The following is a 21,023-nucleotide window of genomic DNA, read 5'->3' as shown; positions in this document are numbered from 1 at the left end:
GACCATCGGGGCTCAACATGCCACTTCCTCAGCCCCTCAGAGACCTGGGCCTGCAGAGACTCCGGCAGGCCACCAGGGAACTCTATCCCTACAGACTGCACGTGTTCCCCCCAAACTCTGAACCCCCTTATCCATCCTCACCACTTAATCTTGAGCAAACGAAGGGGGTAGTAGAAACAGCTACCTTCTGGGTTTACCTGGAGGGTGACATTAATAAATCTGAGAAAAGTGCTTAGTGCAGGGCCTGGCCCCTCCTGAACCCTCTCAGGTTGGTCACTGGTTTTTGACGATTGCATCGTCTCCCCTGGCTGGCCCGCCACCACCTCCAGCTCACTGGGTCCAAGTCTGATCTCATCCCCCCATTCCCCCCTCCACCGCCAAGGCTTCAAGCTAAGACCTGCAGTCATCTAGACCCCTCCTCCTCCTTCAGTGGCCAGCCAGTCCCCAAATCCTGTCAATTTCTTCAACTCTACATCCTTCCTCCTTCTCATGGTGGTCTTTGATTTTCATGCCCCCTGCCATCCCCTCCCAATGGCCTCACGGGGGGTGCCCCAGCCTCCAGGCTGCCTTCTCCAAAGGAGCCAAGGGGGTTCTTCCTACCATGCAATCCAGAGTCCTTAGCTCCTGGGCAACTTTCCCCCCTCTGGCTGGTGGGTAAAAGGCAAGCCCCGCCCCCGCCCCACCTCCCAGAGGCCCGTCTCATCTTTCGCTCCTTCCCTCTCCCCCTCCAAGCCCCGCTAGCACTCCTACCCTGCCCTGGCCTGCAGTCGTAGCCAACAAACACATCACCTCCTTCCTTGATCACTTCCACATACAGCACCCCCACCCCCACCATCTCAGCCAGGCTGCCTCCAGTGTGTTCTCCCCGCGCGAAGTGTCCTCTGTGACCCGCGGCTGACGGCAGGCTCCTGAGAGCCTCCCCACTCGTCTGAACCCCTGACGAGACTGCGAGCCCCGACGGTCCGGACCGGGTGGGTTCTGTTCCCCATGATCCCCTCGGGCTTCGGCGCCCCCGACTGTTCTGTGGATGTCTGGGGAATGGATCCATCAGGAACCCTTACAGGCCTTGCAGAGGAGGCAGAAGCCCGGCGGGGCCGCCTCTCCGGTTGCTCCCACCGGGCCCCGACTCCCGCTGTCGGAGGAGTGGCAGCAACTAGAATCCCCTCGCCCGGGCCGCGGCCGCGGCGCTGGGCCGCCTCCTCCCTCCCTCGTGCTCCCGCCGCCTCCGCCCCTCTGTCCCTCCCACCCTCTCTCCCGTTCTTTGTCTCCCAGGCTCCCGGCCTCCCTGCCACGCGCCCCCGCATTGCCCCTTCCCTGGGGACCCCCGCAGATCCCCGCGGTCGCAGCGCTACGAGCATCCGCCTGCCAGGCGGGGAACCCCGCGTCCAGCAGGGCCTGGCGGGGCGGGGAGGTTTTCTCTCTCTCTCTCTCTCTCTCTCGCTCTCTCGCTCTCTCTCACTCACACACACACACACACACACACACACACACACACACACGCACACACACACGCACGGAGCATCCTCCTGTCAGGTCTTCTGGTCCAGCCCCGCCCGCCGCATCTCCTGCTTCCTGCAAACCTTCTCCTCTGTCGGAACTCCCCCCACCCCACACACACATTCCCTCCGGCTCCAGGAGCCCCTTCGCCGACCCCTACCCCTACTCCCGGGATGGAGAGGATGCAGCCAGCCCGGAGCCCCCCGCGGCCAGGGTGACAGTCCCCCGCCTCGCTCCCGCCTGGCCCCCGCCCCAAGCACCATGGGCCTAAGGGGTTCCCGATGCGCCGGACGCTGAAGATGAAAGATGCTGGAGGTGAGGGACCGGGACCCCAAGGACCCCGAGGTGGACGACGGGGATGCGGAACTGGGGGTCGCTAGGGCTCGCGGTGGGACCCCGAGTGCCGTTGGACACAGGGGGTGGGGGGGGGGTCGACAAGGGCCTTTCTTCCCCTTTCCCTAGCCCCCCCCCCACGGGAACTAGGGTGCTGAGCTGTCAGGGGAGGGGGCGGAGATTGGATTTGTGTCCCTAATCCTCTCCCTCTGCCCGCCGCCTGGAGAAATTAATTAAAAAAAACCCAACAACAACCTGGTGTTGGGGGAGGGGGGAGAGCTTAACTCCTTCTTGCCTGGCGGGAATTGGACAGATGGAGTGGACAGAAACTAGCCTCTTGGCCCTGACGGGAGGAACAGGGGGCTGGAAGTGCAGAGGGTGCCCTGTCCTCCACCCGCACCCTAGCACCAGCGGTGCTTGGTGCAAGGAATCTCACCCTTGTCCAATGCCCCCAGTGGGCTGGACGGGAGGGGGTTGCCGCCTTTTCTAGCTCCACATGCCTCCCCCTGCCCCAGCCTCCTCTTCCGGCCATCCACCCGGCTGTCCCTGGGCTTTCCCAATTGCACTTCTCTCTTGGGCTCCTTCTTCTCTTCCAGGGGCTCCTTTCCTCTTTCTCGTCCCCCTAGGAGCTGGCTGTCTCCTGCCAGCTGATTCTGTTCTTCTCCACCCCACCGCTGGGCTTCACTGAGGGCTGCTGGAGCACCATCTCTACTACTGCTTTCTGTGGCCCCTCAGGCGGCTGGGCTGCCCTCCATCTTCTCCCTTTCTTGCTCTTTCCTCCTCCTCCCTGCAGCTCTGTGTCCTGAGTCCCCACCAACCTGTCTCTGTCCTGCTCCCCACTCCCTCTCCAGGGCTTGTGCACCCTTTCTTTCTCTTTCTCCTTCCCCTGGATCCCGGGAAGCTTAGAGTTCCCCTGCCTCCCTTTCTCCTAGAGACAGGTGCAAGCTTGTCCTTGTTCCTCCTCCTGGAATTGGGAAGTTTGGGGAGGAAGGGGTGGCCTGGTGGACTCGGTGTCCAGAGAACAGGTTCATTTTCACCCTGTAGCATTTACTTGGTTTGAGTGTGTGTGTGTGTGTGTGTGTGTGTAAGTGCAGTGATGTGGGAGCGTAAATGGGGGGGGGGAGTGTCTAATTTTCCAAGGTTCAGTTTTGGAAGAAGGGGGGCTTGGGTGTGAGGGGCTAGTGACATCCTAATGTCACGCTCCCCAGAGTTCCCCATGAGACAGTGCAGGGAGGGCCTCCCATACACACCCCCAGGGAGTTAGCTGTTGAAGAGAAGGAACCACAGCAGTTTGTCCGTCTGTCAGTCCATCAGAATGGATTGGGCACTGGTGTGACCTCGAAGCTGCAGCCCAGAGGGTACCTGAAAGAGGAGGGCACCCACAAGAGGGTCTCCACTCTGGACAGGGACCTTGTGGGGCCAGTGGGGGAGTTCCTGCTGTGGTGCAGTGGAATCGGGAAGAGTGGCATCTCTGGAGCATGAGGATGCAGGGTGGATCCCCGACCAGCACAGTGGGTTAAGGATCTGGAGTTGCCAGAGCTGCGGTGTAGGTCGAAACTGCGGCTTGGAACTGATTCCTGACCGGGGAACTTTATATGCTCTGGGGCAGCCAAAAAAAGAAAAAAAAAGGAAAAAAGAAAAAGAGCACATGAGATCTCCATTCTCAGGTAGTGTAAGAGAAGAAGCACCACTACAGCCCTCAGGGAGCCTCCATGCTGATGGGAGAGGCAGTTCTTATCTTCAGAGAGTCCCTAGTGTGATGCAGGAATACTGGCCCCTCTCTTCAGGAACCTCTGTCTGATGTGGGGGAGATAGGACCCAGGTAGGGAATTAATGAAGTAGGAAAAATGACTAATTTCCTAGTGGTGGGGAAGGGTAAATTTAGAAATTATGTAGACAGGGCATTCCCATTGTGGCTCAGAGGTAACAAACCGAACTAGTATCCATGAGGATGTGGGTTCCATCCCTGACCTCGCTCAGTGGGTTAAAGGATCCTGCGTTGCCATGAGCCGGGGTGAAGGTTGCAGACTCAGCTTGGATCTGGTGTTACTGTGGCTGGGGTATAGGCTGGCAGCTGTAGTTCTGATTTGACCCCTAGCCTGGTAACTTCCATATGCCACACCAGAGGCCCCAAAAAGAAAAAAAAAAAAGGTAGGAGGGTACTCGAAAAGTCCATATCCTGGCCCCTTCTATTTTTTTCTGTATTTTTCTAGGGCCACATCCGTGGCATATGGAGGTTCCCAGGCTAGGGGTCTAATTGGAGCTGAAGCCGCCAGCCTACGCCAGAGCCACAGCAACGCCAGATCCAAACCAAGTCTGCAATCTACACCACAGCTCACCGCTACACTGGATCCTTAACCCACTGAGCAAGGCCAGGGAATGAACCTGCAACCTCATGGCTCCTAGTCGGATTTGTTAACCACTGAGCCACGATAGGAACTCCCCTGGCCCCTTCTAATACCTCACTTCCTGCTTTCAGCCTCAAGCATCCATGGAGCCTGAGGTGGAGGTGGTTTTGAAGCTTATCTGGTCCTAGCGTGTATGGATCAGCTCCCCTGCCCTTACTCCTGTCCCTTCTCCCAGCAGCATCCTTTCCTCAAGAGCAGCCTCCAAAGCTCTTGGAGGGGCATCACCCAGGATAGAGCTGAAGGGCAGGAGACCGGGGTCAAGGTTGAGTCCTGCCTCTTATCCCCTGCATCTCAGTTTTCCCATCTGTAAAGTGGGGATATTCAGAATCCCAAGCCTGGCCAGACCGCAGTGAGATGATACCTATGTACGAACAGAAGGGAGGGTTGGACATGAACCCAGCGGGTATGTGGCTTAGCTTTCCTACACCTGTCAAATGTACGGTCTAATCCAGTGCCCAGCCCTTCTCATGGGGACCCGAGTGTCGGAAGTAACTGGAGATCATGCTCCCAGCCGTGAGAACTGTGTCCCTGCCTCTAAGCATCCTCCCTCCCAGCACCCTCATCTGGTATTCCCCTGCCTCTCTAACACCTAGGCTGTGGCTTAGAGATGCCGCAATCCTTCATCTGCTAGGAAGCAGCGGCATCTATCCCACTTCCCCACCTGCCTTTCCTTCTTTGCTTCCCACAAATAAAACAAAACCAAACCCCTACCCAGCGGTACTTCTCCCCAGAACATACTTGATGCATCATAGAGATCTGGCTGTCCACTGTTCTGCTGCGAGTACGCCTTATACCCTTGTGCATCTGTGAGTCTGTCTAGAACTGTGAGAACTGTGAGTTTGTCAAGAACCGTGGCCCTGCTGCTGATGCCAGCTTCCTGAACAGCTCATGTTCAGGAAGGCAGGTGGTGAGCGCACCAGTGATGGGGGTGGGGGGAGGCAGGGCTGGCTGATGGATGGGTGGATGGTGGAAATTGATGGATGTAAAAATGGGTGAGTGGTTGGATGGGGGTGGATGCGGGATGGGTGGTTGGAGAGATAGATGGTTGGATGGATGATGGATGGGTGAATGAATGGATGGGTGACTAGACAAGTAGAGACATGGACAAGTAGGGAAGTAGAGGGTGGATGGGAGAACTGGGTTCTGCTTTGGGTTTTGCCATTAACTCGTTATGTGATCTTAGGTCAGTCATTCTCCCATCTATTTCTTTATAAAATGAGAAGATTGGATTTAATAAGCGCCCAGATTTGATGTTGGACAATTTATGGTCAGTAAAAGCTTTTAGAGAGGAGTTCCCGTCATGGCTCAGTGGTTAATGAATCCGACTAGGAACCATGAGGTTGCGGGTTCGATCCCTGGCCTTGCTCAGTGGGTTAAGGATCTGGCATTGCTGTGAGCTGTGGTGTGGGTCGCAGACTCGGCTCAGATCCCGTGTTGCTGTGGCTCTGGTGTAGGCGAGCGGCTACAGCTCTGCTTAGACCCCTAGCCTGGGAACCTCCATATGCCAACGGGAGCGGCTCAAGAAAAGGCAAAAAGACAAAAAAAAAAAAGTTTTTAGGGAATGCTAATGATGGAAAGGCCCTAGACAGTGAAGGGGGGAAGTTCGGTGACATGCGTGGGGGCACTCAGCCCATCAGCTCAGACCAGGACGGCAGCAGTCAGCCTGTGTCTACACCCTGGACTTGCTTCTATCCCTGCCCTACTGCTTCTGCCTCCTGCCCTGACCCCACAGTCTGGGGAGTGGTTCAGACAACTTCTCTTCCAGGACCCGCAGGAAGAGTTGGAAGGGAAGGGGCCGGAAGGCCAGGAGCAGGCAGCCTGGCCTCCACTAAGCTGAACCTCTTTTTATTTTTTTTAGTCTTTTTGCCTTTTCTAGGGCTGTTTCCCATGGCATGTGGAGTTTCCCAGGCTAGGGGTCTATTCAGAGTTGTAGCTGCTGGCCTCCACTAGAGCCACAGTAACGCAGGATCCGAGCCGCATCTGCGACCTACATCACAGCTCTCACAGCAATGCCGGATCTTTAACCCACTGAGCAAGGCCAGGGATCGAACCCGCAACCTCATGGTTCCTAGTTGAATTCATTAACCACTGCGCCACGACGAGAACTCTGTCCACTAAGCTGAACTTCTCATTCATGGTCTTTTTATCTCTTTCTCTCCCCTTGGCCTCTCCAGCTTTCTTGAGTCATGGCTTCTTCAAAGCTCCGAGAACCTGTGGATGAGGTTTTTGGTAAGATCTATTTGGCTCTATCTCTAGCCAAGGCTACTGGGCATTGAGGGAGGGGGAGTCCCTTGGGGACTTCATTTTGTGTGTGTGTGTGTGTGTGCGCGCGCGCGCGTGCGCGTGCGAGCGCGCGTGCGCTTACGTGTGTGCACTGACCTTCCAAGCTTATTCTTTGTCTCCTCTCTCTGAGCAACAATTACAACAACAAAAACAATAATATAAGTGTTCCCACTTATACTGGTGTCGATTGCAGACGCAGCTCAGATCCTGTGTTGCTGAGGCTGTGGCGAAGGCCGGCGGCTGCAGCTCCAATTCAACCCCTAGCCTGGGAACCTCCGTATGCTGCAGGTGCAGGCCTAAAAAGAAAAAAAAAAGTGTCCCCACTTATTAAGTGCTTGCTTTATGCCAGGTACGAGGCTAGCATCCCCATCTCACATGTACTGGATCGTTTCACCCCCACAGTAATGCTAAGAAGTGTGCCCCTTTTGCAGACAACGAACCTAGGATGCAGAGCACTGAAGTGGCTGGCTTTAAAAATCACACGGAGGAGTTCCCGTCATGGCTCAGTGGTTGATGAATCCGACTAGGAACCACGGGGTTGCAGGTTCAATCCCTGGCCCTGCTTAGTGGGTTAAGGATCTGGCGTTGCCGTGAGCTGTGCTGTAGGTCGCAGATGTGGCTCGGATCTGGTGTTGCTGTGGTTGTGGCGTAGGCAGGCAGCTGTAGCTCTGATTCGACCCGTAGCCTGGGAACCACCCGTAGCCTTGGTGCAGCCCTAGAAAAAGACAGACCCCCCCCCCCAAAAAAAATCACATGGAACTAGCCTATCTAGGGTGGATAAACAATAAGATCCTACTGTACAGCACAGCCAACTATATTCCCTATCCTGAGACAAACAGAATGGAAAAGAATGTGAGAAAGGATACATACGTGTCTAACTGAGTCACTTTGCTGTACAGCAGAAACTAACACAACATTGGAAATCAACTAGACTTCAATACAGGTTTAAAAATAATAAAAAAATTAAAACAAATAAGGATCCCATGGCAGATGAGTGGCAGGGCTGGGACTCGAACCACAGACTGCCTAAGTCCCTGCCGGCCATCACTGTGCGGTACACCCAAATCCCTCAGCCCAGGTGACACACTTCACCAAGTCTCATAAATACGGGACCTCACCTGCATGGATGCACATGGAAATCAATGCAGAACACACGCTCAGCTTAACTCCCCCAGGCCAGCCTCTACACACACTGGGGTTCGTGGACACCGCCCCCCCACCCCACTTACCCCTGCAGTCTTTCTTTTCTGTTGTCATTGTTGGCTTTTTAGGGCCACACCCTCCATATATGGAAGTTCCCAGGCTAGGGGTTGAATCAGAGCTGCCGCTGCCAGCCTACACCACAGCCACAGCAACGCCAGATCCAGGCTGAGTCTGTGACCTACCCTGTGTAGCTCAGGATCAGCTCAATGCCTGATCCTGAACCCACTGAGCCCATGAGCGAGGCCAGGGATCGAACTTGCATCCTCATGGATATTAGTCTGGTTCTTTACCGCTGCGGTCTTTCTGTTGTGTGGATCAGAGAAAGACCACCGGTAGGGCAGAGCTCCCATCATGCACTGCAGTGGCAAGGCTGTTTCCCAGCTGGATTCGGTGGAGGAGTCAGTGAGCAACAGAACATAGAGCAGAACAGGTGGTGGCAGAAAGCCAGTAAGGTGTGTGTGTAGCCTTCAGGACTCTGAAGCCAGGAGGGGCCTCCAGGTGGGGAGTGCCCCAGGGCCTTCAGCTTGTCTTCCTCTGCCTCCTCTCTAACCTCCCTGCCCTTTGCCCCCCTCCCCTGCTCACTTCATCCCCGCCCCTGCTGCTGCCAAGAGCCCTGGCCATGCCAGGAACTGCCGCCTCCCAGCTCCTGGGGGAACACTGCTTCCCATCCGGGGCTCCCTGGGGCCCGGGCGTGGAGCCTTTGCCTTGGGAACTCTTCCAGCCTTGAACTGCCTCTGGGCCTCAGACTCTGAGTCTCTGCATCCACACCCAGGCTCAGCCTGACCTCTGGTCTGATGGAGATGAGCTCCCTCTTCTTCGGGCTTTTTAGCCTCCTCTCTTGGCCTGCTCCCAGCCCTTCCTGTTTTCCTTCTCCTTGACCTGCGGAGGTAGGGAGGTAGCCGGCCTGCCTGGCCAGCTTTCTGAAGAGAAAGGCAATGAAATATTCATGACTTCCCACTGCCCAGGGCTGGGCTGAGGCCCAAGGAGAGACTAGGTGAGAGGAAGAGGGAGAGAGAGATGGAGGGAGGGATGGAACAAGTGGGGAATGGGTTGCAGTAGAGCAAGGGACTGAAGGGGAGGCTGGCTCCGCCTTGCCTCAAAACCCTCCAGGCCCAGAATTCCTGTTGTGGCGCAGTGGAGATGAATCCGACTAGTATCTATCAGGATGTTGGTTCAATCCCTGACCCCGCTCAGTGGGTTAAGGATCCAGCGTTGCCGTGAGCTGTGGTGGAGGTTGTAGACTCGGCTTGGATCTGGCATTGCTGTGGCTGTGGTGTAGGCCAGCAGCTGTAGCTTCGATTAGATCCCTAGTCCAGGAACTTCCATATGCCGGGGGTGTGGCCCCCAAAAGCAAAAACAAACAAACAAACCAAAAAACCTCTCCAAGCCCCTTGGGGGTGCCTTTGCTCCCTAGATCCTCCATAGTAAAATGACCATGGCCTTTTCTTTCTTTCTTTTTTTTTTTCCTTTGGTCTTTTTTTTAGGGCCGCACCCACGGTATATGGAGGTTCCCAGGCTAGGGGGCGAATCAGAGCTGTAGCCACTGGCCTACGCCACTGCCAAGCCACATCCATGCTGGATCCAAGCCGCATCTTGGACCTATACCACAGCTCACGGCAACGCCGGATCCTTACCCACTGAGCGAGGCCAGGGATTGAACCCGCATCCTCATGGATGCTAGTCAGATTCGTTTCTGCTGATCCACGACGGGAAATCCAAAATGACCATGTTTTTTTTTTTTTTTTTTGTCGTTTTGCCTTTTCTAGGGCTGCTCCCATGACACATGGAGGTTCCCAGGCTAGGAGTCTAACTGGAGCTGCAGCTGCCACCCTGTGCCAGAGCCACAGCAACGCGGGATCCAAGCTGCATCTGCGACCTACACTACAGCTCACGGCAATGCCGGATCCTTAACCCACTGAGTGAGGCCAGGGATTGAACCCGCATCCTCATGGATGCTAGTCAGATTTGTTTCCGCTGAACCACGACGGGAACTCCAAAATGACCATGGTCTTGATGTGGCCCAGATTCAGGGGCAAAGGGCCTTTCTCCCTGGCACCAGCTGAGCGCTTGACAGGTAGGGGGTGGGTCTCAGCTCCCCCCTCCCGGAGCCCTGCCTGCTGTCTTTAACTCCCTCTGCACCTGGGCTAAACCTTCCTCTCCAAATCTCAATTTTCCCACCTGTAAAGTACACATGTGGACTCACAAGTCACTCCCATCTCTGCTGCAGAGGAGGTAGAGCAGGGTTGGTAGTTAGATACTGAGCCTCTGGAGCCAGACTGTCTATAACCCCACCCTGCTCTTCGCCAGCTGCACAGCCTTAGGCGAGTCGAGGCTGCCCTGGGGATTCCTTGAGTCTCTTCCTCCTTGGGTTGTGGTTGTGGGAGGTTTGAATGAGCTATAGCACATAGGACACACACACATGCACACTCCCTCAGACACACACACACACTCACACTCACACACCAGTCTATGCCTGTTAGAGCAATGAGCAAAAGAGAGAAACATCTGGAGTTCCCGTTGTGGCACAGCAGAAACGAATCTGACTAGGAACCATGAGGTTGCAGGTTCGATCCCTGGCCTTGCTCAGTGGGTTAAGGATCTGGCGTGGCTGTGGCGTAGGCTGGCACCTGTAGCTCCGATTGGACCCCTAGCCTGGGAACCCTCCATGTGCCACGGGTGCAGCCTTAAAAAAAAAAGAAAGAAAGAAAGAAAGAAAATAGAGAAACATCTGCCTTCGTGGAGCTGACATTTGCATGGGTGGAGAGAGACAATAAACTAAGTAAAATATATGGTATGCCAGAGAATGATAAATGATATAGGAAAAACATTTTTTTTTTTCAATCTCTGTCTGCCCTCCGGCATATGGAGCTCCGGAGCCAGGGGTCGGATCCGAGCCGCAGCTTTGACCTCGACCGCAGCTGCAGGCAACGCCAGATCTTTAACCCACTGTGCCAGGCCGGAGTCTGGAGGCCTCTTACCCTGTGTCAGATGGAAGTTTTGCGCGGAGGAGAGACACGAGCTGACATGTTTTATCAGGATCACTCTGGCTGCTGTGTTGAAAATAGGCTGTAAGTGAGAAAGGGAGGCAGAGGGAGGACCAGCTGGGAGAATCTGTACGAACTGAGGCAAGAGGTGACGGTGACCTAGAGCGGGGATGCTGTGAGATCCTCCTCCTCTTCCCTCTCCTCTCCCCTCCTCTTTCTTCCCACATGGACACACGTATGTAAGTGTGTGTACACAGACAGGTAAACAATACTTAATTTTTAAACAATTTTTATTTTCAGCTGCCCCACGGCATATGGAAGTTCCCCGGCCAGGGATCAAATCCCAGATGGGCAGCTGCAACCTGCACCACAGCTGCAGCAATGCCAGATCCTTTCACCCACTGTGCCTGGAATTGAGCCTTCCTCCTGGCGCTGCAGAGACACCGCTGATCCCATTGCACCACAGTGGGAACTCCCAAAAAATACTTTATTGTGGGAAATCAAATATAGAGAGACCAGTACAATGTACTCCATCGTTCACTCAACCCCAACGACCATCAACTCACGGACCTTTTTTTTTTTTTGGTTTTTAGAGCCACACCTGTGGCACATGGAGGTTCTCAGGCTAGGGGGTGAATCAGAGCTGTAGCTGTTGTCCTACGCCACAGCCACAGCAACTCGGGATCCAAGCCATGTCTGCAACCTACACCACAGCTCATGGCAACACTGGATCCTTAACCCACTGAGCGAGGCCAGGGCTCGACCTTGTATCCTCATGGATCCTAGTCGGGTTCGTTAACCGCTGAGCCATGACGGGAACTCCCTTATGAACCATCTGGTTTCATCTACATCGTCTTGCACGCTCCACTCCTAGTCTCCTGGATTATTTTGAACCTAGTCCAAAACCTCATGTCATTTCACCATAAATATTTCACTAGGTATGTCTACATGCAGTTCCTAAGTAGAGTTAAGAGGAATTGTGGGTGGATCAGTTTCCAGGGTGGGAAGGAGAGGGAGGAGTCAGTCAAGGGTGACTCCAGGGTTTGGCCTGAGCAGCTGGAAGGCTGGGGCTGCCATTCACCGAGATGGGCATCTGGGGAGGAGCAGCTTGTGGGTGGGAGTTCAGGAGTCCAAGTTTGACACGTACCTTGAAAATGCCTGTTGGATTGGACATCCGAGTGGAGGTGTCAGGAAGGCAGCTGGACACATGAATTACCAACTGGGTCTGGATCCGAGAGGAAGGGAGCTCAGAGGTGTCTGAGAGGGGTGATTGGGTGGACAATGGAGTCTTTCACCGAGCCAGCGGACAGAGAACTAGTTGGAGGCATCGAGGTGGGTTCTTTTTTTTTTTTTTTTTTTTTGCTTTTTAGGGCTACACCTGCAGCATATGGAGGTTCCCAGGCTAAGGGTCACATCAGAGCTGTAGCCACTGGCCTACACCAGAGCCACAGCAACACGGGATCTGAGCCGCGTCTTCGACAGCTCATGGCAACGCCTGATCCTTAACCCACTGAGCGAGGCCAGGGATCGAACCCACAACCTCATGGTTCCTAGTCGGATTCATTTCCACTGAGCCACGATGGGAACTCTGGTGGGTTGTTTTGGTAGGTTGAGTTTGAGATGCCTGGGTACTTTTGATGTGGCAGGTTCCCTGGCAGGTGTTGAGGTGCCCAGGTTTGGAATTCAGGGGGAGGCTCAGGGCTGGAAATAGGCTATGGTAGTTCGGCCGCTGGGGTGGCTTAGGGGGTGTCTGCAGGCAAGAGAAAGAGGAGCAGGCAAGACAGGGTGGGTGTGAGTGGTGGGACAGGGGTCCCTGGGATCCAGGGAGCCTGGAGGGGTGAAGAAAGGCTTTAATCCATGCTGAGGTCAACAAAGAACCTTCTCTGCCTGGAGAATGCAGAGCGAAGGTTGCACTCTCAGGTGGAGCAAATGGAAAGTGAAATTCGGAGCAGCAGTGTTCATGCATGATCCGCTGGGTTTGCCTCCTCTTCCTCCACGTCCTTATCCAGTACCTAGCCCTGGGGCATGGTCCCCAGGATGGGAGAGACAGGCCTCGGGGGTCTGTGGGCTTTCCTCTCTGCCACTGCCACTGGCTTGAGTTGTGGGGCGGGGGGAGTCCCCTCTGTTCCGGTTCAACCATGAGCCCTCTAGATGCTCAGCAGTGCTGTCTCAGAGTGCGACCCTGAGCACGGCATAGCCAGCCAGTGTCCCCAGTAGGGCTTGTTTCTGGAGCTAGGTGAGCTAGGCTCAAACCCTGGACCAGTGCCCAGGTGCTGGCCTCAGTGAGGAGACGTAACCTCTCTGATCCTCCGTTTGCTCGGCTGTGAAATGTCCCTAATGGCAGTCCCCAGCCCATGGGCGGTTTTGAGTCAGCGAGGTGATGTCGGTACCTTCCTGGTGTGTAGTTGGCACTTCTTCAATGGGAGCCATTACCATCATGCTCTCTTTGGCCTCACCCTCCAGTTCTGTCCTCCACAAACCCGCCCTCCCATGGCCCTGGAGCTGCCTGATCCCGCCCCCCTACCTCTCGGCTCTGGGCTCTGGCTTCCCTTCCTCCCAGCCTTGCATAGACTGGTTTGGTTTTGCAAACCTCCCTTCTCATTAAACTCCCACCCAGAGCTTAAGACCGCTTTGGGTTTCCTCCTCCAACCCATCCAAGTCCTCCTCTGGGCCCGTGGCAGGTTGCATTGCGCTGCAGCGTGTCCAAGATGACATGTCCAGCTCCCAGGGAGACTGTGAGAGATATGATTTTCCATCTCATCTGGACGCCCAGTGCCCGGCACTCAGAGACATTTGCTGAATGTCTGGGTGTGAGGGCAGGTGGCCACTTAAGGTGGTCCTCTGGGCCTGGGGTCCTCATGTGTCTGGTGTCTGTCCCCCTTCGCTGGTTTGCAGACTTGGACTTGGCCGTGCCAGAGACCGTCAGACTGGATAGCAGTTTACACAAAGCCCGGGCCCAACTGCTGGCCAAGGGCCGGAGACACCGGCCCTCCCGCTCCAGACTTCGGGACAGTGCCAGCTCCACAGAGGACGGTGAAGGCTCCGATGGGCCCGGAGGCAAGGTTGGGGCAATCCCCTCAATCATACATAGCACCCCCTTCTTGCCCCTGGAGAATCCCTCCAAACCACCCTTCCAGGGGAAACCACACCCCCTGACTTCTGACATAATCAGGCTAACAAATAATTAGCTGCAGTTCAATTCTGGCTCATTTCATCCAATATATATATATATATATATATATATATATATATATATTTGTCTTTTTGCCATTTCTTGGGCTGCTCCCGCAGCATATGGAGGTTCCCAGGCTAGGGGTCAAATCGGAGCTGTAGCCACCGGCCTACGCCAAAGCCACAGCAACGCAGGATCCGAGCCGTGTCTGCAACCTACACCACAGCTCACGGCAATGCCGGATCCTTCACCCCTTGAGCAAGGCCAGGGATCGAACCCACAACCTCATGGTTCCTGGTCAGATTCGTTAATCACTGAGCCACGACGGGACCTCCCCCATTTCATCCTTTCAAGGAAGGCAATTATCCCCATCTTCCAGATGAGGAAACTGAGGCTGAGAGGCTCACTAACAAAACCACGGTTAGTAAATGAAGGAGGTGGGATCCAGCTCCAGCCTGTGTGACTGGAAGACCCATCTCCCACCTCTCGCTGCCCAGATGCCCCTTGGCCCATGGACACGAGGAAACCCTCGCTCCAGGCCCGGGAAGGACTTACGGGTCCCGCCCCCCCCCCGCCCCCCAAGAGGAGAGGAGGAGGGTTGTTGGTGAGCGGCTGCCCCTTCCCCAGGTGACCGACGGCTGCGGGAGCCCCTTGCACAGGTTGCGTTCGCCTCTGCACTCGGGCCCCGGGTCCCCGGCCGGGGGCACCTTCTGCCTGGAGCCCCCAGGGTTGCGGCGCAGCCTGGACGAGGACGAGCCGCCGCCCTCGCCGCTCGCACGCTACCGGCCCCTGCACAACGCCGCCTCGCACGAGGGCCTGGCCGCCGCCTCGGGCTCGCCGCCCCGCTCAGCGCCCTCGTCCGACAGCTCGCCCAGCTTCGTGCGCCGCCACCCCCGAGCCGAGCCGCACAGCGAAGGTGAGCGGCAGCCCGCGCAGCGCCCCCTGCCGGCAATCAGTCCCGTGGGCCAAGCGCGTGGCGGCGGGATCGGAGGGACAGGGTGGCTGGACGGGACGGTAGAGAGGAAAGACCACGGTTCATTCCCTCCTTTCCCGAGCGTCTTAAGATGTGCCAGACACTGGGGGGCACCCGGGCACACAAAAGAGCACGCAGACGCAGCTTCCGTCCTCTTGGGGCTAGCAGTTTCGAGGAGAAGTAATCAAATAATTTCTTACACTTTAAGGAGGAAGCAATCAAACCATCCCTTAATTAAACGCATAGTTACAAGATGTAATAAGTGCTGGAGTTCCTGTTGTGGCTCAGGGGTATCGAATCCAACTTAGTATCCATGAAGACGGGGGTTTGATCCCTGACTTCGCTCAGTGGGTTAAGGAGCTAGCGTTGCCCTGAGCTGCGATGTAGGTTGCAGAGTGGCTTGGATCTGGCAGTTGCTATGGCTGTGGTGTAGGCCAGCAGCTACAGCTCTGATTGACCCCCAGCCTGGGAACTTCCATATGCGCGGGAGCAGCCCTAAAAAGCCAAAAAAAAAAAAAAAAGTAATGAATGCTATTGAGAAATGGTACACAGGGCAGGAGTAAAAGCATCCTGGAAGGCTTCTCTGAGGAAGTGACATGTGAGCCGAGATTGGAAGGCTGGTTACAAATGGGCTCTGATAAAATTAACAGTAAAGAGGGGTGGTTCCTACATTTCCAGAGTGGTTTATGGTTTGTGTAAGGCTCCCATAAACATCCAATTAGGTCCCATGAAATAGGCAGGGTTATTATTCCCATCGTTAAGATGCAGGAAGCTCAGAGAGGTAGTGACTCGTCCTAGGTCACACAGCCAGTGAAGGGCACCAGAGCCAGGCTGCCTGATGCTAAGTCAAGAGAATTTCTACCACCTCACCGGCAGCTGGAGGAGGCAGTCAAAGGCTCTTTCCTTCCTTCTCTTCCTCAAAAGATGACAGTCGGGATGCCAGCCCACCTGAGCCCGCCAGCCCTACCATCGGCCTGGATAAGAAGACGCGCCGCAAGTTCCTGGACCTGGGGTGAGTGGAGAAGGGGGCCAGACCTGAAGGCTTGGGGGAGGGTTAGCATGTGGGTAGCATGGTCCCACTCCTCCTTGCCCTCCCCACAGGGTCACCTTACGCCGAGCATCCACGAGCAAGAGCCGGAAGGAGAAGGGCAGCAATCGCCTGTCCATGGGCAGCAGGTAAGACGTACCCACAGCCCCTCAGCCACAGCTTCTGCTTTTGGCTCCCTGTGGGCCTCCTGCCCCGGCCTTGGTGCCCACACCCATGCGGGGTGCTCTCTCCACAGGGAGTCGGTGGAGGGCTCCAGCAGGTCGGGGGGCTCGCCGTTCCTGCCCTTTTCCTGGTTCACAGACAGTGGCAAGGCCTCCGCGTCCTCTGGCAGCACCACCTCCCCAGGCTGTTCCCCTAAACATGAGGGCTTCAGCCCTAAAAAGTCAGCTTCTCAGGTGAGTCCATGGCCATCTGGCCCCCAGACTGGCCCCCAGACTCAGGTGACGTGAGGACACACTTCTCCCTGGCTAGGGCTGGCAGCCAGGCATTCCTGGAGTCCATTTGTCCATCCATGGAACCATTCAGGAATCCATGAATTCATCCAGTCTCTGAGTTCACCCATTCACATGCTGAATGGGCCCTTCATTTTTATTTATTATTTTTTTTCTTTTAGGGCCACACCCATGGCATGTGGAAGTACCCAGGCTAGGGGTTGAATTGGGGCTACAGCTGCCGGCCTACACCACAGCCATAGCAACTCGGGATCCGAGCCGCGTCTGTGACCTACATCACAGCTCACGGCAATGCTGCATCCTTCATGCACTGAGTGTGGCCAGGGAGCGACCCCGCATCCTCATGGATACTAGATGGATTTGTTTCCACTGCGCCACCACGGGAACTCTGAGTGGGTCCTTCATTGATTCATTCACCGCTGCCTCCATTCAACACACTGAGTGCTAGGATTCCTAGCGCACACCCAGCCTGAGGGCTCCTCCATTCCTGCGAACTCCCACCTGGCTCAGTTCTGGCCCCACGTCCTGCCCGAAGAGCTGAGCTATGTGTGCGGTGCACTGAGGCTTGGGGGAAACAGACAGACAGGACCCCAATCCAGCCAGTGCTCTGACAGCTCACAACCCTGCGGGAGAAGTGGGAGCCAGTCACAGAGCAGCAACGAGCATCTGCTTGGGTTCTCCAGGACTCTACAGTCTACGAAGCTCCCAATGCATGTTTTTGCTTTCCTCTCGCAAAGGCTCAGTTACGGAGGGAGGGCAGGCATGCTCTCCTCCTCTGTACAAATGCGCAGATGCGAGCCCAGACTCGGGGATTTGCCTGCAGACTCAACTGAACGTGGGTGCCAGGCTCTCTGACCCCTAGCCCTGTGCTGCTTCTGTGATTCTGTTCCTTATGTGCAGCTGGGGTAGAGGAGATCAGAAAACTGGGAATTCAGGGGACCAGCGGTCCCTCCCTTTCTTCCTTCCCTTGTGCTGGGCCCTGGGGACAGCATGGTGAACGGACACAGTCTAGGCTCTCGGGGAACTCACGGTCCAGTGAGGATGAGGACATGTAATGAGGCATTTACGAGCCAGGGTGCTAGAGGGCCCACCTGCTGACTGGTCCAGTGGGAGACAGTGGGGAGAGGTTCATCCAGAAACTGCGGCAGAGACCAAGGAGAGTTGAAGGGGAAGACACAGCCTGGACAGAACATTGGACCCAGCCTGGAAGAATCCCGGTCAGCTGTCTAGGCAGTGACACTGGTCTGACCGCCTCCACTCCTGCGAACCACCCAGCCTGGCTCGTTCTAGCCCCACATCCTCCCAGGGGGCCTCAGATCCTGATGCCTTGCATGAGTCACCACGCCCTGTGTGCCCGCCCAGTTCCTGGTTCCTGCAACTGCAGCCCTGAGCAACTCTGGGTGCCCAGTCCTGGACGCCAACCCCATCAAGTTTGGGGGTGGTGGACTGGGGGTGACTCCCTTGGGCGTGGAGGTGAGCTTCCTTCTCAGTGGCATGCCCCCTCCTGTCTAGGAATCCACCCTGAGTGATGACTCCACACCCCCGAGCAGCAGCCCCAAGATCCCGAGTGGTCCCCGGCAGGGGGCCAAGTGTTCCTACCCCTACCACACCCTGTCCCAGTCTTCGGATGAGGTAAGCCAGCTCTGACCTCTGACACTGCCCTGGGGTGCGGGCTACAGGCTGTGTCTTCCCCTTCAACTCTCCTTGGTCTCTGCCGCAGTTTCTGGATGAACCTCTCCCCACTGTCTCCCACTGGACCAGTCAGCAGGTGGGCCAGTGGCTGCACAGCCTCAACCTGGAGCAGTATGCCGCGGAGTTTGCTGCACGGCGGGTGGATGGGCCGCAGCTGCTGCAGCTGGATGGAAGCAAACTGAAGGTGGGTCCGAGTGGAAGGGCCACGACCCAGCTGGAGCCTGAGGCACCTTTCGGGGATTGGGATCCCCTCCACTTGACCTTTCCACTCCCTTTAAGCCCCTGACCGCTGGGCAAGGTCCTTGGCCTGATCTCTGCTCTCTAGCATGGGTTCCCAGGCTCCATGGTATTGTCTGACTCTTGACTCTTTTTTTTTTTTTTTTGTCTCTTTAGGGCCACACCAACGGCATATGGAGGTTCCCAGGCTAAGGGTCAAATCAGAGCTGTAGCCACCAGCCTACACCACAGCCACAGCAGCGCCAGATCTGAGCCGTGTCTGCCACCTACACCACAGCTCTAGGCAATGCCGGATCCTTAACCCACTGAGCTAGGTCAGGGATCAAACCTGTGTCCTCATGGACACTAGTCGGGTTCCTTAACCACTGAGCCAGGACGGGAACTCCCATCTTGACTCTTAATTAGTAGCGTCTCCCCTGAGCATCTCATTTGATTTTTAGTCTTGGAGGCTGGCGATTTGGGGAGGGAAATCAGCAAGGAGTGGGGGGGTGAGGGGAGGCGGTGGCACTCTGGTCTCTGTACTGGGGGGGTGGTTTCTGGCCTGTTTTGCATCCTCTGCTGAGTTGCTTGGGGAAGCAGTGGTGAGGAGAGTCCCCCAGGAAGCCCCTGGAGTGGGGAGGGGTCCTAGCTATTGTCTAGCTGTGTGACCCTGGGCAGTTCACACCCTCTCTGGGCCTCAGGGGGTCAGGCAGGCAGGGTCATGCCAAAGCTGAAATCCTGAGTGTCGGAGGGGGAGCCCAGGGTAACGGGCAAAGGGCAAAGGGCCCGAACCCACCACCCTCATCTCTCCAAACCACTCCCATCTCAAATTCTTGCCCTGAGGGTTCTGATCTGGCAGCAGGTCTGGGAGGTGCAGGCTGAGGGCTGGCAGAGCTCCAGAGAGTCCACCTGGGGCAGAGAAACCCAGGGCTTGGGATGGCCAGGCCCGTGGGGGGTAGGGGGCCCTCCGGGGCTCTGCCCCTCACCCTTGGATTCCTCCTCCAGAGCCTGGGGCTCAGCAACTCGCACGACCGGGCGCTGGTGAAGCGGAAGCTGAAGGAGCTGGCGGCGGCCGCTGAGAAGGAGCGCAAGGCCCAGGAGAAGGCTGCGCGGCAGCAGGAGAAGCTCCGGCGCAGGGAGCAGGAGGCCAAGAGGAGCTAGGGAGGCTGGGCAGGCACTGGCACCTGGCCCGGGCGGCTGCTGGGCTCAGCGGGCACAGGCCACCCCGGGAGGCGGGGCCCGGGCACCAGGCTTGGGCTGGCCTGGCCCCATATGCTCTCAGGAGGAACACGCCCTGTCACCCTGTCGTCTGTCTGGACCCGGATCCCCCAGAAAGGGAGACCCCCCCAGGGAGAGGGCCCCATAGTAAATCTCACTTCAAGGACCTGTTTGTGGCAGAGCGTTCCTGGGGGAGGTGGCAGATTATGGGCAGAGAGGCCAGGGCTGTAAGGGAGTCTGGGTGCCCAGAGGCCCCAGGTCCTTCTTCTCACCCTCTGCCCTCAGCCCTCGGTGGTCCTGGGGCCTTCCAGAGGCCCTGGGCTCAGAGAGGCAGGCTGAGCATCTCTGCAGGAGCAGGCAGACAGAGCAGTTCCCTTCCAGCTCGCCAAGAGGCCTGCGTGTCGGGCGGGCTCTCTTCTGCTCCGCGGGGAGGCTGGCAGGCGAAGTGACAGGTTGTGCTCAGGGTAGAGCCCCAGTCTGTGGTCCTCAATGGGAGACAGAGCCGAGAAGGCAGTGTGACGGGATGACGTCATCTTTGCAAGGACTTTAGGAGAAGGACGGGAGGAGGCAGGACCGCTTCTCCTTTTGCCCTGCCCTGCCCTGCGGGTCTCAGTGGGCATGATGCCCTTGCGGGTCTGCCCCTCCCGAGGCCCATTCAAAGCCTGGTCTTTGACCCATGCCCCAAGCTGGGCCCACCTCTGCTGCTCCCTCAGAGGCCACCTGGCCCCCTAGTGAGGACAGAGCAAACTTGGGAGTTGGCAGGGACAGAGGACAGCCCCTACCCATGCCTAGGGGGTCCCGAACTGGTGAATCCTCACCCAGCCAGGCAGGGGCAGAATCTGGAAAGTCCCCTGGAAGCGGCTCAATTGGAAAAGGCCCATCACCCCTCTCCCATCTGTCCTGGTCCCCCGCGGGGCCTCAGCGGGCTCCACGACTGGCAGATGGTACAGGCTCTGGTTCTCTGGGGGCCAGAAAAAGGGGTGGTGCCAGCTCCCTGGGTGGGAGTGGAGTCTCTCTGTCGGCAGGGGTACTGTCCAGGGATGGTGCTGGCCAGCAGCTGGCTAGCTTCTGGAACACTGGCTGGAGGTACTGATGGGGCGGGGGGCTTCTGATCAGATCTCCCCTGACCTCCTCCCATCCGCCTGGAGCAGTGGGCAGGGCCCAGTGCACCCCCACTCCTCTCATTCCAGCTTAGGGGCTGTGGCCTGTGGGGCCACCCCTGTCCCCCGGTCTCAGTCCTTTCTTCCTCTGCTGTCCTGGGAGAGGGGCTTCAGAGGGGATTGAGCTAGGGGGGCAGCAGCACCCATCTTGGGGAAGGTGGAAAGCTCCAGGTCCTTGAAGCCATCAGGAGCTATCCGGGTGCCCACCTGCATGTGAAGGGGGAGGCGGTGCTGTTTATTTCAATAAACATGGATGACGTGCCAGTGACCTTTCTGTCTGCCCCGGGGCAGGGTGGGGCTGGGCCCTGAGGGTGGTGGCCTGGCCGGTCACTTGGATGGCTGCGGCCACTGCTGTACTCGGGGCGAGCACCCAGTCACGTCCTG

The 21,023-nt window shown here is 56.8% G+C and overlaps 1 protein-coding gene across 3 annotated transcripts; it reads left to right on the top strand.

The window, feature by feature from the left end:
• Positions 1 to 1,465: 1,465 nt before the first annotated feature.
• On the top strand, positions 1,466 to 20,903 carry SAMD14 (sterile alpha motif domain containing 14). Of its 3 annotated transcripts, XM_047758881.1 has the most exons (11): positions 1,466 to 1,812; positions 6,413 to 6,467; positions 13,604 to 13,770; positions 14,235 to 14,300; positions 14,508 to 14,796; positions 15,778 to 15,865; positions 15,955 to 16,029; positions 16,137 to 16,296; positions 17,866 to 17,985; positions 18,074 to 18,229; positions 19,267 to 20,903. In XM_047758881.1, the coding sequence occupies exons 2-11, from the start codon at positions 6,425 to 6,427 to the stop codon at positions 19,420 to 19,422; spliced, it is 1,320 nt and encodes a 439-aa protein (XP_047614837.1). In that variant the 5' UTR covers positions 1,466 to 1,812; positions 6,413 to 6,424; the 3' UTR covers positions 19,423 to 20,903. The 3 variants fall into 3 exon arrangements, with proteins under 3 accessions (XP_047614837.1, XP_047614838.1, XP_047614839.1); XM_047758882.1 differs by lacking the exon at positions 6,413 to 6,467; XM_047758883.1 differs by lacking the exon at positions 14,235 to 14,300.
• Positions 20,904 to 21,023: the final 120 nt, after the last annotated feature.

Source organism: Phacochoerus africanus, chromosome 14 (genome assembly GCF_016906955.1).
Source record: "Phacochoerus africanus isolate WHEZ1 chromosome 14, ROS_Pafr_v1, whole genome shotgun sequence".
In the NCBI taxonomy this organism is placed as follows: domain Eukaryota; kingdom Metazoa; phylum Chordata; class Mammalia; order Artiodactyla; family Suidae; genus Phacochoerus; species Phacochoerus africanus.
The sequence above is the reverse complement of the archived record's forward strand: the minus strand, read 5'-3'. Positions and strand labels throughout refer to the sequence as shown.

What these genes read in the sequence shown, in the direction of transcription:
- SAMD14 (XM_047758881.1), top strand. Translation starts at nt 6,425, where the DNA reads ATGGCTTCTTCAAAGCTCCGAGAACCTGTGGATGAGGTTTTTG. An exon ending in ACCTGTGGATGAGGTTTTTG is followed by an intron (nt 6,468 to 13,603) that starts GTAAGATCTATT and finishes GCTGGTTTGCAG; the next exon opens with ACTTGGACTTGGCCGTGCCA. An exon ending in CGCCTGTCCATGGGCAGCAG is followed by an intron (nt 16,030 to 16,136) that starts GTAAGACGTACC and finishes CTCTCTCCACAG; the next exon opens with GGAGTCGGTGGAGGGCTCCA.